This window comes from Microchirus variegatus (genome assembly GCF_963457635.1).
Source record: "Microchirus variegatus genome assembly, chromosome: 3".
Taxonomy (NCBI): domain Eukaryota; kingdom Metazoa; phylum Chordata; class Actinopteri; order Pleuronectiformes; family Soleidae; genus Microchirus; species Microchirus variegatus.
In genome coordinates this window covers 22,485,348-22,502,588 of record NC_139804.1, presented here as the reverse complement: position 1 = coordinate 22,502,588, position 17,241 = coordinate 22,485,348, and the positions used below count along the sequence as shown (strand labels likewise).

At 41.5% G+C, this 17,241-nt stretch overlaps 1 protein-coding gene across 1 annotated transcript in view; it reads right to left on the bottom strand.

Moving 5' to 3' along the window:
* The window catches only part of ankrd13b (ankyrin repeat domain 13B), a gene marked incomplete at both ends in the record, with an annotated part of 42,394 nt that extends 28,505 nt beyond the window's left edge, over positions 1-13,889 (bottom strand). The window contains one exon of the mRNA XM_083886610.1: positions 13,782-13,889. Within this exon, the coding sequence (XP_083742736.1) occupies positions 13,782-13,889 (108 nt within the window). The remainder of the gene's footprint in view (positions 1-13,781) is intronic.
* Positions 13,890-17,241: the final 3,352 nt, after the last annotated feature.

The window sequence follows — 17,241 nt, the reverse complement described above, 5'->3', positions numbered from 1 at the left end:
CTCTGTCAGTCTGCTGCGGGCTTGAATTCTAATTAAGGATTACTTTCAGAGATAAGTGGCATGGCTTCGATTGAGCAATAAAGATGCTGTGAAAAATTATTAGACTGTGGAGAACACCGAATGTGCTGTTGAGTGTCTGAGCTAGAGTTTTTATAGTGTGCATATATCACTATGAATCCTATAGCAAGTGAATTCACGGAAGAGTAAGCAATATCACCTTTGCACCAGTTGGCACTCAGGCCCTAATAAGACAGTATGTAACTGTCATGTAAAGTGTTTCCAAAAAGTTGTGTAATATACAGTTACTGCAGCCTTCTGTTTCTGTTACGTGCAAGGGACATGAGGAAAACCACACAGGGAAAATACAACCACGCACAAGCGTATAAATGCAAATAGGGTCATGGAGGTAGAATCCTCACATGCACATGCTCTCCAAATGTTACAAGGATATCCTCTGGATAGTTCAGTAAAGCGAAGCTCGATAATAAGGAACCTGATACCATGCTGTTAAGTGTGTGTTAATGGACGTATTATCTCTGTACGATCTGTAACTCTATTTAACAGCTCTCTGTATCCCTGAAGGGAACAAGAAAAGAGGACGAGATGGACACAAATAATGTGGATCCTTTCTGTCACGAGAAACGTGTCGCAATGTGTCCAGGAGACAGAAAGTGGAGAGAGTGAGAGAGAGAGAGATGGAAAAGAGTGACAGATTGCTGGTGTAAATGATGGAAAACAAAGGTAGAGGGAGGGGTGAGGAAATATAATAGAAAGGGAGGAAAAGGAGAGAGAACGAGACGACAACATGGAGGTGAGCCTCAAGAGCCATGGAGGCTGGGGAATAGATGTGATAGTGTGTTATAGCAACGCAAGGGAGGAAAGTGCAGTGTCAGCGTTATTTGTGTGTGCTGCATAGTGAATATAGCCCAGGTACAACATGCAAATACACACTCTTATTACAGCATGTGTGCGTGTGCATATGCAGTGTCTCAAAGGATACTGCAGAAAAACATGTTAGTCAGCCAAAATGTAAAGAACTGTAAAAGTCAAAAGAATTTGAAATGTGTCCATCGTGGTGAAGTGTATAAATAGTAAGCACTGAGTATCGGGTTTTGGTCAAATGTATGTCAGAAACACGTGAAAGGGAGAAAAACTGGATCAACAGAAACTGGAACAAGTCGGTGTACTCGGCTCTCCTTTCATTTTATTTGTTTGTCTTTTTATGGTCGCACTTGTCTCGTGCCAGTTCATTTATTGCTCCCCCTTTAATTGGCTTTGTGTTGGTGAGGGTGTCGAGGGTGAACAAAAACAAGGAAATATGGAGAGGAGGGGGGGAGAGTGTTGAAAGAAAGAAGGGTGATAGTAAAGGTAATGATTGGGGTTATTACATAAGAAGGCAACTGGGAGATGGACTGCATTTATAAAGCACTTTTCCAGACTTTCTGACCACTAAAAGCCTTTTATTTTAGAGTTCACATGCAGCCATACCTCATCAGATCATGTACTGTGCACACACCTTCTCAATCATTCACACATCCCATCCTCACACTGATGACAGCGGGCAAATAGGGTTTCTGTTTTCTTGGCCAGGAACACGACGATAGACTTCATCCCCCCTGAGCTACAGTTTCTCAAGAAATTGGGTTTGAGAAAAACAGACGGGGAAACCCAGAGCATAGATAGATAGATACTTTACTGGTCACCCATGGGGGAAATCCACATTTTCCAGCAGCTCTAGACATGTAAGTATAAAACAGATACAACAGATCAATAATAAAAAGCGGGAAACTAAATAAATATTGTACCGTTAATTGCAACCTGCCCCTTTGTTTGGGTGTGGGAACAAAGGATGCCCAAATGTTACATTGGTTGCATGGATTTGATGCTGCCAAAGGCAATATTTAGTGTAACTTGAGGGTACATCTTGGTGGTTTACACCTAATTTCTACTTCTGATCTCAAAACCTGTACAGGGAGAACATCAGAAACCTGGTTCTCACCAAGCAGTTTTTCTGCACCTTCAGTCCTTGACTTACAATAGAACAAAATACACTACATTACATTATGATACACTCTATTGTCCCATGAGAGCATTCGTTTTTCGATCTTCGATTTGCTTTGCTCAAAGGTAAACGGATCTTTTAAGTGGAAGGCATCTCTAATGTTTGTGGATATTTCGATCCAACAATTCGCCTTAATTTTAACTGGAAACCATCATAGCAGTATGACACAAACCCTCTTTTAAAAAAAATAAAAAGTCAAATCAACAGGAGTAATGTGAGAAATGTGCTGTGATGACACCTCGCAGTGTTACCAGGAACCGATGTCGGTCTCAAACTGCAGCCTTGGTTATATGCTGCTCTTCATTTGGTCTAATTTGAGTCAGAATTGGCCCGAGATGGAGAGAAAGTGAACATGATCGCAGACAGACTTTACCGTTCCACTTAGAGACTTAAAATCCACACCATGAACTCCAGCTCAAGTTCACAACAGTGCAAACTTTATTGGTGGAGAAAGGGAGAACAGGGTGGAACATGTTTACATATTATTCATGTAAACTCATCATTTAAATGAAGAACAAATCACATCTTGGAGACTTGTATGCACCACATGCAATGAGATTTGTACCTCCACAGATGTATAACATGTACTACAGTATGTATATTTTTATTATTGCTACTTTTAAAACAATATTTCTTTTGTAAAGCACATTGTGTTGCCATGTACAATACAAGACTAAACGTGAATACAATCTAAATACAATGGACTTGACTTGACTGTCCACACTGTTAATGCAGGTGATCAAAACAAATAGTATTTCTGTGTCCAAAACATAACCAGCGTATCCGCGTGGTTGCTTTGGGGAAAATTTCAAATAGAGCTGCAACTAAAGATTATTTTCAGAAAACGTTAAAAAATGTTGATCAGTGTTTGTCAAACCTGGAATAATGAGGTTCTCAAATTTTTCTCAAGGTTCTTATTTTGTCCACAAACCAGTTTAAATTATTTATTTGCCATCTGGAACAAAGAAACCGGAAAATATTCACATTTATGAAGCTCAAACAATCAGAAATCTTATTTTAACAATGAAAATGGCTTCAAACTGATTATCAAAATAGTTGACGATTCATTTAGTAATTGATAAATAATCGAGTGTTTGTTTCAGCTCTACTTGCAAACATGAAAGCAGAGAAAATGGAGATGCAATGTCTCACTCTCCCGATGATCGTCATGGCGCAGAACTGTGTACGGTCATTGTGTTGCGATGTTCTGTGCGGTGGTCATGGCCAGCTTTCGTAGAAATCTGATTTTAATCACGTTTAAAAACGCCACCATGATTTTATTAGTTTTTTGCTGAATTTTAATCTAAATAAACATCTGAAAATGGAACAAAACAATCTGATACTTCTGTCTAAATGAAGCCTTAGATATGTTTACCTATTGGGCATCTCTCTTGCTCTCTCTCTCTCTCTCTCTCTCTCTCTCTCTGTCTCTCTCATGCATACAAAACTGTGTCCCATTGGACTTTGACTTGTGTGGTTTGGTAGTTAGAGAAGGGACATTATGTCATCCCTGCTTGTCTCTAGTTGCTCACTTACTCTTCACTCAACAATGAACTCATAATGAGGGAATACTGTGGTGTGGTCTGAGGTGAAGGGTGTGTCTCAAGATGAGCACTTTTTTCTTGACTTGAGGTGTAACTATACTGTAAATATGAAACTGACAATGAAATCATTTAATTAGGTGAAAACAGATTTAGCAGTGTGTTTCTTATTTTAAAACTACAGTGCGTAACTTAATATTCATATTTATTGTGTATGTTGCATTCAAACCATTATCAAAAGAGTTCCTTCAATGCTGACTGAGCCACTCAGCTGAACACTATTCTCTCACTTCTCAATATAGTGGTGTTTACATCTCATGTTGTCTGGCGAAATTGTGATTTGCTTTATGTCAAGTCTAATGGAGGCAACAGGAACAATGCGCTAGTATAGCAAGATGACTGCAAACAGGTTTTAGAAGATAATTTTGCTGCGTTCAGCTGTTTGACAAGATAAAAGCCTCTATATGATTTTGAATGAATGAAAGTACAGTGTAGTTATTCCTCTCTAGTCTCCTTTTTTTATCCTCCTGCCATTCTCCTGTTTTCCTTTTAAATTTTTTTGAAAGATCATCCACGTTTTAAATGCTCTATTTTTAAATGCCTGTCTCTCTGTCCTTAACCCGTATCGTTCTCTTAAAGTCAATTTCTACCAGATAATCTCTCCTTCCTTCCCACCCTTTCATTCATTTCTTCCCATCGCACCCTCTTCAATAGAAAGCTCAGTGGAGGTTGCATTATTGATGGGCATCTGCTCCTTCTCTCACCTCCCACTCAGTGTGTGCCCAGCCTGATGCAGCTTGGCAGGTACTTAGGCCAACATCAATCTTTCATACAAGAACCACACCATACACAAACACAGAACTGTGCATATACACACAGGAGCTTTCCCAAAATGTTTGTGCATGGGAAGCACAAGAGCAGAGGGTGGCGATGGGAGGGAGGAGTATAAAAATAACTTCTCCCTTCCCCCGTGTCTCCTCTTGCCTCTGTTATTCTCCATCCACAGCAGACTTTGACAAACGCAAGGCTACCATGAAACGTTGATCAATGTTCTCTGTGACACTGCTTCAGAAATAAGAGTTTTGCACTAAACCATCACCATGCATCACCTATGATGGTGTGAGTGTGACCAATGCCCTGCAGACAAACAAACAAGCGTGTTTACAGTAATACATCCAAGAACAATTTCCACATCTGAAGGTGCATTAGAGGACTGCACAATGCAGCAGTGGAAACAAGACCAAATGCACCAAAATACGGAAGTGAACTATTTCCTAGCGTATGATCGAAACAGAACCACAGACACATGCTTAGAGAGAGAAATCACAAACGAGTGGGGGTGATGATGGAACTGTCAGAATAGCAACCAGACCAAAGAGAGAGGTTCTCTGATGCTTATCTACAGGTGCTGACACCTGTCTCTTGCAGTGAGCTGACAGACTTCACCAAAACACGCGCTTGTTATTCTCAACGATGCAAGCATGCCCACAGATGGAAACAGTGCATTCACTACACTACGGTCAGATAATGTACTGTAGCCTGTTGGGTTTATAAAAAAAAAAAAAACCTACAGCTTCGTTCCTTCTTTGATTTGGAAAATAGTTTTGTTCAGTCATAGCTGATAATGAAAAAATAGGATCATTTTCTCTAGGACTTTCGGGATTTCACTGCCTGAAGATGTGCCGATCACATTATATGTATATTTATTGACCAGAGACGTGCAGTCAGGCGAGGCAGGTGAGGCAGAGCCTCCTCTGGCATCATGACAAGTAAAACACTAATAATGTAAAATAAATGAGTCCAGTTGTCTGTACAAAAAATGTGTTTCCAGTATGATTACAATATGTTTTGTCATTGTTATCAAAATATCTGAATTTGCACATTTCTTGTTCAAATACAGGAGATAAACGTGAGGTGTGGCAGTGGAGAGCCTCACCTCACCTTGGACTGTGTCCCTGACACACTGGTTTGATGCATGCATGTCTGTATGTGGCCAATATAATGTTTGCAGACATGTTTATTATACAACCGGACTTTCCACAGTCTGACTATTATCTTTAATGAATGTGTGTGACATGTTTAGTCTTGCTAATTGGACAAAACCATAGTGAAAAGGCAGAAGGTGAAGCAGACCGTACCTTGCTGCACTGAAAGCAGGCACATGTGAGCCCAACAGGTGTTTGTTGCTGTTGTTGTTCGAGGGTGCAGCGAAAATGTGCTCTCTAGGCTCTCTCTCTCTCTCACTGCTATAAAAGTAACATTCAGCCTCACCTATGTGTATATGAGGAACACTGATGAGATATGAAATGTAACCAGTAGTAATTGTAAATGCTACCAAATGAATAGTGAATAAACTGGGTTGATATATTTGTTCATCTGACCCAGAGTCAGCGCCTCACCAGCCATGAACCTCACTTCATGTATTTCGGGCAAACTTTAGTACCTCAGTTAATATAAGATAAGAAGTCCTTTATTCGTCCCGCAGTGGGGAAATTTCCATATTTTTTAGTTTTCCATAATATTGTGACAGCATAGTTAGCATTTTACAGAAGTGCATTGCATTCCCCTAAAATCATTTTTAAAAAGGTTCTGTTTTTATGAGGGTTCTTTTACTGGGTAAAGATTTAATTAGTTTTTTTGTGGGGGGATAAGTTTTTCAGAGTGAATGAGATAGTGGAGCCGTCTTGATCGCTGAATTGAAAGCGAAGATGTCCCAGTTGTTCAGTTCAATCCAGTTTTACTTTTGCTTTGGGTTTGAGACATTGCCTTTAAGTAATATTGATGGAATTGTTATTAGTTTGTGGACTTTGTGCAGGCACCTCAGGACTTTGCGGTTGTTCAGAGGGAAAGAACATTCGGATCTGCTGGAGATTGCAATGTTTATAATGGTCAGGCAGGCCGGGTGCAAAGGGGGGCTAGTGGGCTACATGATCCTCCTGGAGCTTCTTGTCTAAGGATGCGTATTCTAAACAGCTTTTGTTGGATGGGTTGAGGAGCAAAAAAATGATCTTGTAAAAACAGACCTGAAAAAAAATATTTCTTAAAATTCAATTCACAAGGTGAATTGTTTGAAACGATGTGAGTCACTGTATGAACAATTGTAAATTTAAATGGAATTCACTAATTATATTGTAATATGCTAGCTACAGCTATATATCTAGCTGGAATATCAGAAGCGTCTGTACAGGGCATTCAGACAGCTTTGACAACATCACCATTTCTAGCAAGTGTAAGAGCTTGACACACTTAATATTGACACTGCTGCTCTTCAGGAGACACAGCTTGCTGACTGCAGCTCCATAAGGATATAAAACTACACATGCTGGCCTGATAATTGTACAGAAAAAAAACTGACAAAAACACCCAACTTGACTCTCCAATGAATACATACATACATAAATGTACTGGTGGTAAACCAGCCTGTCCTCATCGCCTCATCAAATGGCAAGGAGCTCAATGCGATCAGAACATTCTATACAATCTCATGTTCCTTTTTGCTGAAAGTGAATCCTGGTCAGATTGCCTTGGAGATGTTGGAGTGGGGGAACTTGATGTAATTCCAGACCACTTATAGCACCAAAAGTGACATGCACCACTTCCTCATTCTCATCAAGGTTGAACATCTGTTCAAGCAAATCCTGCAATTCAAGCATAATGCACACCCACACACAACACTAGCTCTTTTACCAACCCAACCGTGATCTTGCTCTTCCTTACTCCCCTTGCTCAAGCACTCTTAGCCCACAACCAGTCAAGTGCACTCGCTCCAGCATCCCACACAGAGTAAGGACTCCAGGGGCTGATAGATTGCATATGCTTAAAAGGAGTTTGCCCACTAATTTTCCAGTAAGAAGAACATCATAGTAAAAAGAAAATGTAAATCCCACCTCCCATTTCAACAAGACCGTTGACTGGGTCATCTCATTTACATTCATCTGGCTCACAATCTGTGGCAACCTATCACTTCATGTGAAACTGAGCTCCCTTGCAACGGCAAGCAGTGGAAGAGAATGTGGTCCAGCAGCTACTTAAAGATGCAATGCATAACTTTTTATTAATGTTGTTGTTGATGACGTTTGGTCTGTTTTGAGCAAGATCATATTCTTCTGAAACTTTTGGTGGCTGCTTGTTTGTGTTTTAAGACAGATACTCTGACCTGTGCAGTGGTCTTGTTTTAAAACCCAACGTTGATGCTGTGTCTGTCTGTCTGTCTGTCTGTCTGTCTGTCTGTCTGTCTGTCTGTCTGTCTTGACATAGAACAAATCACTTCCTTTGTGCAGTGTGGGAATGTTGCTGGGCAACATGAGATCAAAATGATTAAACTGAGAAACACTGTGTTGTGTGAAGCTGATAGGCTAAATCAGCATTGGGTGAAATAATTTAGCAATGGTTTGTGTTTAATTTTTTTACATTTTAAGGTCACACACTCAGGTGGTTTTATGGCCCAGGACACACTGCTCCAATGGTTGGACGATGACCAACCACGACATTGCCTCAGTTGACATGTTTGGAGAAGACGTCACTTCATCAGAAGCCTCTTGAATGAGATGTGAAACATCTTAAAAAGAAACTTCAAGTCCATTTCCTACAATATGCTGCAATGTGTTTTGGATATTTGAGGACATTTACCCAACCAACTCTTCCCTTTGCAGCAAGGAGACCCGGGTTCACGGCCCAGTCAGAACAAGGGCCTTTCTGCATGGAGTTTGCATGTTCTCCCCATATGCGTGGGTTTTCTCTGGGTTCTCGGGGTTCCACCCACAGTCCAAAGACATGGAGATTTGGGGGTTAGGTAAATTGGACACACTTAATTGACAGTAGGTGCGAGTGTGAGAGTGGAGGGTTGTTTGTCTCTATATGTGGCTCTGTGATGGACTGACAACCTGTCCAGTGTACCCCGCCTATCGGCCTATGTCAGCTGAGATTGGCACTGCGCCCCCTGCTAACCCTCATGTGGAGGATAAAGCGGTAGAAGATGGATGCATGAATGGCTGGTTTAACCCACCACCCAAATCATCAAACGAGGGCAATAGACTGTGAAATTGTGCATACAAAGGTGCATGGTCTATCAAGCTGTGTGTCACCAGCACCCTGCTGTAGACAAGAAAAACAGCAGAATGGCTTTCACCTGTGATGCCTTTGCCACATTCTGGGCTTCATGTAGCAGGAAAAGTAATTGACGGCCCCCTCAGGCTGAAAATGTCCTGACGGACACATGCCAACACTCTAAACTGAGAAAATGAAAATGTTGAGAGTGGGGAAGGTAGATAAATAGTTGTAGGTAACAAGGGGTGGAAGTGCACCAGGAGAAGCACATAAGGAGAACTTTAAATAGCAGCTGGAAATGATTTGAGGAGACAGAAAGACAGGTTGGAGAGAAAAAGCCTTAAAGAAGACAGATACAGAGGCAGAGGCAAATGTGGCAGATGGGTCCCATTTAAAATTTAGGCTTAGGGTGACAACAATGAACACGAGAGCCTTCATTTATGGCTATGTTTCCTCAAGCCAGCCACCAAGCATACAATTTTATAATGCTGATTTAGCATTAGCACCTTGCCGAGGACATCATCATCAAACCACACACTGAAGGAAAAAGAGAGAGCTGGGGACAGACACATGGAGACACAGGGAGGACAAAGAGCCGCAACAGAGAAAGAGAAGAGAGATCTATGTGTCATTTCCTGCCTTCGTCTTGAGATAGATCATTACTCCTTAAATGGCCCTGGTCTTTATCAATCCCACTGTGCTTTTACATCTGTGAACAATCCAGACAGACTCCAGACTGTTCCTGGTCAACAGCACTCATTATTACCTATTCACTTCCTCTCTGCGCCTGTGTTCACTCTTGTCATCGCCTTGTCAGTCCCTCTTCTTCTTGTCAGTACATTGTTTCATTAACTATTGCCTCCATGCGTTACACATTTTACCTCTTTACCTACCATGCTGCCAGTTCTCTTATTCCCTTATTATAAAGTTTTTATTATTAGTTTTATGACTGACCAGAACAGCTAAAAGTTGAAATCTCATCCCTTTTGTTTGTACTTTCTCTGTGGACAGCTGTATGTTCCTGGCATTTCTTCTAACCCTCTTCCAATTCAGTTTCCTTTCTCTGGCTTTTTGTGTTGTAACAGCCTTGGCAGACTATATTTTCAACATGCAATCTGGTACATGCTGCTTGTGGAAAATTAGGAAAACACTGAATCCTAACAAGATGGGAGTTTTCCACTCACATCTTGAAAAAAATGTGAACACCTCACAACTGCTCCATTGTTGTACAGAAAGAAAACAAGAGAGCAGTCGGACAAAGTACTGGATGTTCAATAAAATGAGTCTCATCATTTCAGCAAAAGGCAAACAGACCATTAAAAGCTCTGATATGGAGATGGCTACAGATGACCTTTTTTTTTTCCTGTGGAATTATCCAGTGGTCAAGTGAGCAAAAGCTACATTCATCAGAGCCCATGCATAAATGTGTCATATCTACACAAAACTATCTTTGTTATTTGGAAAGTAACAGTATGTGATACCCTAATGCCTATCATGCAGTAAAATGGAAAATATATTATAATCTTGATGCCACAAGGATTATGCATATTTTACTCAAATAGTCTTCTTCTACTCCTGCTTTTTTATTGTGGCTCATGTATCTATGTCGTCTTTAGGGGAGCATTCACTTCAGTAAGATAAGTTTGTGTGTGTATGCCAGATGAGGTCGACCTTTCTGTCAGCTATCCAATGTACTTAAAAAACAGACAGTTCCTCAAGGAGTGTTTTCTGCCTTTATAGTGGTAGCTCTTTCTTAATTAGGGATGTATGAAGTACTTATGCATAGTCAGTGAGTTGCATACAGTGGACAGAGTACAGCATGCTGCCTGTTGGGACAGGGAGACCTAAGTCATGACGTATACATTGTTTTGCTGTGAACAAGGACGACAGAGAAAGCATGTTCTAGCCCTTCAAAAGCCCAAGTAAAAAAAAAGCAATTCTATCCGAACAGTATGCTATATTTTAAAGATTTATCAGTGGTTCACCATGGTGTGCAGACGACCCACAACGGCACTATATTTTTCTCAACGTCATCCAATGTGCATAAGAGCAACAGCACTGAAGCTATCTTACTCCACAGCAGAGAGAAAATAAACTGCTGAAAATAACAGGGTGGTTCAACAAAGTAACATTTAGACAATTACAACAAACCATTTCCCATCATAGGTCGAAAACAACTGGGTCCCAATGCTGGTTTTGCCTAGCAGAAGAAGTGTATTGCTAAAATGGCAAAGCATATGATCATAATATGATTTTGCTCAACCAGTGTCTTGTTCTGTGGAAGTGGCATAATTACAATCACTATCTTTACTGCACTGCACCATGTTTTCTCCTCCTTGGTTGGCCTATCTGGACATTGTCAAAGTAGGTTAGTGATAAATTTAGGTTGTGGCCTTGGTTTTCATGTTAAGAATATTCCATTGTAAACATCCAAATCTAAGTTTAGGTCAGTGCATGTAATCAGGCCAGTCAAATAGTGCTTGAGCAATTTCATAGACATAGTTACGAGAGTAGATCTATTAGAAGCTGTTGGAGATTTATGTTTTACATTTGATTAAACATTTAATGATTGTCATTATTCCTGCAGCTTTAAAATGCCATCAGAGTCCCTGTGCTGTCAAAGTGTGTTGGACCTTATTCTTCTTATGGGAGTGCCATTGCTATCACAAAGGGCTCTTGACACCTGTCACTAGCATTTCATGCTTGTTAGGCTGATAAAGTTCATGCTGAAGAATGTTGTGTGTCTGCATGATATAAACTATATAAATTACTATTGATATAAACTACAGGGCCTTGGTCAATTCTGGGATCTGATGTTGATCCATTTGAATTGGAAGTTTGAATATGCAAAATAACAATACAAAAAACACTGGACAAAACATAGAAATCCATGACGCATACTTACATTTTCATACACCGTACATACAAACGCATGCAATAAGCAAGAGACACAGAGGTGGTTTGTATCTAAAATTACAGATTTCCTCCACAGTGAAATGTCTCGTCAAACCAAGGGAACTGATAAGGTTCAGGAGAACTATGTCTCAGAGCGTGCCTCTGAAATGGCATGTAAATAGTGAGGGGAAGTTTTTGTGTTGTTTTTTTTTAACCAGTGTTTTATCTGCAAACACTCTCAGGGTAATAAACTGTGAAGTGCACACTGGTTTTTATTGGCTTCAGCTCTGATCAGCGTCAGTAGAGAGAGCACGGTGAAAAACGCTCATTTCTTAAGCATTAAGCATTTCTGGTGGAACCCTTTGAGAAGCATTCATCATGTGGCCTTTAGCATACACCCGTTAGCTTTAATGACTGTAGCGATCCTTGCGTAAAATTATTCAAACAGTTGATTAAGGTCGTTTTCACACCTCAGTCTGCTGGACTCCGTATGATTGGGGACTCGCTTGCAACATTCAACTGGTCCCAGTTTGCTTTCACACTGTACTTTAGTGAAACGAACTGAACCTTTTGAATAACATATTCCCCTTCTTGCATCAAGAATTACTGAAGAAGAAGACAAGACAAACAATGAACAACGTGCTCATCTGTTGGTTAATGCAGTTTCCACCATGGAGCTGCATCTAATCCTATCGGTCTTGTTTCTTCATTTATTTTGATTTATGCGAACACACGCTGCAACAATGAGCTCAGTCATTTCTCCCAGCTGTTCTACACATGCATATGTTTTGGGTGTGTTTACCCACAATGCCCTGTGTTGTAGTCCGCTTCCTGCATTTTGTTCACTTGATGGCCTACGTTTTTTAGGTGGACCAGAGTTCGCTTCTTTGGTTGGTGCTCATCGGAGTTCGGTTGCGCATTCACACCGATCCCAAAAAAATGCAACATAAAACAGCCCAAAGTTTAATGTAAAGATGGCTTGACGCACATGCTAAGATCCTGGTATCAGCTTAAGTGTTTATCCAGTTTTGGTGCACGTGCATTACCTCAGGGTGCGACTTGAATATCAGGTCTAAGTTGTGTTTTAGAGCCTCAGCCTTGTCACTATGTGAGATCAGTTTTGCCATTTATGCCCTAATAGTAATAATTATGGTTAAGGGTTAATTGGTAAATGTCACTACCACATTCCCTCACTGTAAATGTAGGGATTGTGGTAAACCAGTTGATGGCTGGGGCACTTGCTGACTATCCTGGTGTAAAGAGCGGGCTTCCTGGGTTAGGATTTTAGAACCAAAATAAGGTAAGTGTGTGCATGAAAGTGCATGGGCAGAAGTACGTGTGACGTCTTGAAACCGCAGTATGAAGCATGCGGTCTAAAAACGTGTTCAGTAAACCCGCAGAGCATCTGTCGTGTAATGGCAAATAGCTTTAGTACATTTTCAAAACATAAAATGACTGAATTCACATGAATACATGATTGCACACACACACACACACACACGCGCACACACACAGTATGACTGTTAGTATTTTAAGGAGTCCTTCAACTTAGACTGAAGTTCTTTCACCAGAGAGGGAAAATATTTCTTCATGCTATATATTATGAGAAAAATCTCCTCTGGAGAGTGAACATAATGCCTTAATGATTGGATTATTGTATTTACTGTTGTGGTTCTCTCTCTCTCTCACACACACACACATGCTCAGCATCTGCATTGTTTCACCCACTCAGAAAGCTTTATAGGTGCTGGTGGGAAGGTAGAGAGCCTGTATAATTTTGAGTAGAAATCACACAATAATGCCACACAGGCACAAAAGTACCAGTGACTCACACATCCACTGTACATGTACACACTGCAACACAGTCAGACTCAGCAGTTACTCTCATTTGCACTTGGAATATATCCAGGGATGAACTCCTGATAAAACTTCCCATACAAGAATCACTGGGACTATCAATAGTTTAAGCCCCAAATGCAGTGCAGTGAAAAGCACAGATGTTTGACATGTAAAGTCTAAAATAAACTCCCTCCACTCTGCTGATAACAATTAACTGCGCTAATCCAATTCATTGACCAGTCTCCTGTGTGAGGTGTTCAATGGATGGCATCTACAGTACACAGCCGTCAAATAAATCAACATACCCATTATAATAATAGATGGTAATAAAGGCACAGGCCTACACGTGTGGTGTATAGGTGGAGAGATGTGTTTGATCGTTGCTCTCTCTGTCTCACCTGCTCGTTCGTTGCCAGCTCTTTCTCTAGCTGTCGGTGTTTGTTGTGCCACACCAAATAGTGGACAGGAAAGCGACTCTTCTCCGGAGTTTTCTTGGCAGAAATCATCCTCGGATCATACTGTGCCTCCTGCTCTTCCTTCGCTGTGGATCGTAGTGGTACTTTGTGATTAATTGACGCTATATAATCACGCCTATCATCCTTTACCGGCGGAGATGGCTAAAGGCGTAATAGGGGCAGCCTTTACGCGTCAGGAGCAGTGGATGACTCCCCGATTTACGCTCTGCTTAGAATAAACGGCATACTGTATGTCCCGTAAAATCACTAAAAGACAGAAGTCCGTCTTTTGGGGTGTTTAGAGTAGATAAGGCGACACCTTTATGTCTTAACCAGCCGCTCATCCACCTCTTGCCTCTCTCCTCTCTTTCTTTCTCCCTGCCTACTCTGTCCGCCTCTCCTCGCATCCGCTGGTGTCTGAGAAAGATGCGTTGACAAGCTGCAGCGAAATGTGCGCACACTCAGCCAGTCCTCTGCTATGCTGCCATGAAAGAGCACCGCAGAAATCAGGAGTACACAAATGCTGAAGAAGAAAAACCCTGCAAGATTCATGCATTGCCCCTACATAAATCTGTTGTAGTGATAAAAAGTGGGGGTAAAAAAAAAAAAAAAATTAAATATATATATATATATATACATAAAGAGAGAGAGGAGAGACATTTATGTTTCATTCACTTATTTGTTTAGAAGAATGTATCATACTAAATGTTCACAAGGCCTAGTTTTCTATCAAAAGGCGTGTAATCTCTCAGCTTCTCCTTTTAGGGACAGCCACAGTGGATCATCTGCCTCCATCTTGTCCTGTCCCTTGTGTCTTCTTCTTACACCAACTCCTTCACACGTACATCTATGAACCTCCTCTGTGGTCTTCTCTTCTTTTCCGGCAGCTCCATCTACAATGTCTTTTCTTAGTCCCATGTAATCTATGCCTCCTCCGCATGTGACCAAACTATCTCAACCTTGCCTCTTTTACTTTATTTCCAAAGTGTTAAACCTGAGCCTCTCGAACATGTTCATTTCTAATCCTGTCCATCCTGGTTGCGCTCAACAAAAACCTCAGCATATTCAGGTCTGCCTCCTATATCTTTGAGACAGCGCCACTGTCTCCAAACCATACATCATAGCTGGCCTCACTCCAGTCTTGTACACCTCCCCTTTCACTTTTGCTGCTATAGTTCTGTCACACATCACCCTGACACCCGTCTGCACCCAATCCACCCTACCTGCACTCTCCTCTTCATCTCTGTTGTGCACTGTTGGTTGCTTTGGATGGTTGACCCCAGGAATTTAAACTCATCCACTTTCTCTACTCGCATCTTCACTGTACCATCAGTCTCACTGTCATTCACTAACCTTCAACTTCCCACCAGTGAATACTTCCATTTCTCCAGACACTCTTTCACCTGTCCCCCACTCTCCATTACAGATTACAATATCATCTGCAAACATCATAGTCTATGGAGAGTCCTGCCTGACCTCATCTGTCAATATGTCCATCAGCATTTAGCAGCTATTACGGTATCAGAAGGGTTGATCCCTGATGTAATCCCAACTCCACCTTGAAGCCATCAATCACTCCAGCTGCACACCTCACATCATGTCCCGCACTACCCTCACATATTTCTCCGCCACTCCTGACTTCCTAATACAATACCAAAGCTCCTGTTTTTCACCATTTCATAAACTTTCTCTAGATCCACCTTCTGGTCTTCTCTATATCTATCTAAAATAGTGCTGGGCGCTAGGTTAACGCATGGCGCGTTTCCATGATGACTGACCTGAAAAAGACACAGTGACGTCATGTTTACGTGCCACAACACCGGAGTCCAGGCACTGTTTACCAGTTAGCTCCGTTAGCTGCATTAGCTCCATTAGCGCACCTACAGTCGAACTGGAGCAGTGTGTTTATTAAACGAAAAGAGCAGCCCTACAAATAACCAGTGTACCTGTGTACTGCATATGTGTGCCTCTGTTTTTAAAGTTTAGCGTTACTTTAGAGACTCATTTTAACAATCCGAAGGCACGTAAACATGACATCACGCCTGCTTTTTCCGGTCAGTCGTCGTGGAAACATGCAGTAACGTTGACACCGCTAACGTTAACACGCCCAGCACTAATCTAAAACCTCATCTCTGGTACTCAAAATGAATCATACTGCTGCTCACTGTTCATCACGTCTTTCTTTAAACGAGCTTGCGTACCCCGGGTGGTACACGTACCACAGTTTGAGAACCATGGTGTTAAACAATCTGGTCAAAAAGTCAACTGCTCTATCCATTCCTCCAGAGGTATGTCACCTGGACCAACTGCCTTTCCACTCTTCACACTTCACACTCTCACCTCCTCTTTCTAATCCTCTGCACTTCCTGAGGCACTATCTCCCCTCCATCTGTCCACCTCACTCTCTCATTTCCCTCCTTCATCAGCACCTGAAAGTACTCCTTCCATCTTCTCAACACACCTTGTTCACTTGTTAGTACATAACCACCTCTGTTCTTAATCATTCTAACCTACTGCACATCCTTTCCAGCTCTGACTCTCTGTCAGGCCAATCAATAGTCCTTTTCTGTGTCCAGTCTCTCATTCAACTCATTATAAGCATTTCCTTTGCCTTTGCCACCTCTCACTTTGCTACATACCTAGACTACCAGTAGTCCTGCCTACTTTCTTCATCTCCCTGGCTGGCCCACTTTAAATGCCCCCAACATTTTATTTGAGTTGGAATTTCTATGAAACCAGTCGTCTTTTAATACAGTAATGTTTCAATCAATCTACATAAAAAAAGTATCACAAATGTACTTTTCTGCATTTTTGATTTTCTATTTTGATCAGTCTGTGGAATTCATTTCACCCACAGAATGATTTACCTCTCACCTTCCTCCCCAACCGGGGTCCAGAACCTTTTCTGTCACAAACACTGATCTTGTCAGGACCAGTAGCCCTCATAGAGAACAAAAGCTAGGATTAGACATTAACTTGTTATGGTTAAGGTTGAGGATAATACTTTGTTTATCTTTCTTTTTCTGTTGGTTAGGAAGTTAGGATTAGGGATGTAGGTTGGGGATAGGTCTTCTGTCAATTAATGTCCTCACAACTACAGAGAGGCGCGCGCGTGTGCGTGCGTGCGTGCGTGCGTGTGTGTGTGTGTGTAAAATGACAGGTAGAGAGCTGCAGGCAATGCATGTGCCGAACAGATTGGTTTAGCAAATATTGCAATATGAGCGTTCACACCAATGTGAGTTAAACTATGTGCACAAAACTTGGCACCACACTTGGAGTTCAGCTGTAACCGTGGGCGAAGATACCGCAGGAGCAAACGGGAAATTCAACTGTCAGCTGGCCGGGAAAGCCGATCACACCACCCGGCTTCCGGGGATTCAGGGGCCGCATCGGTTGACGGCAG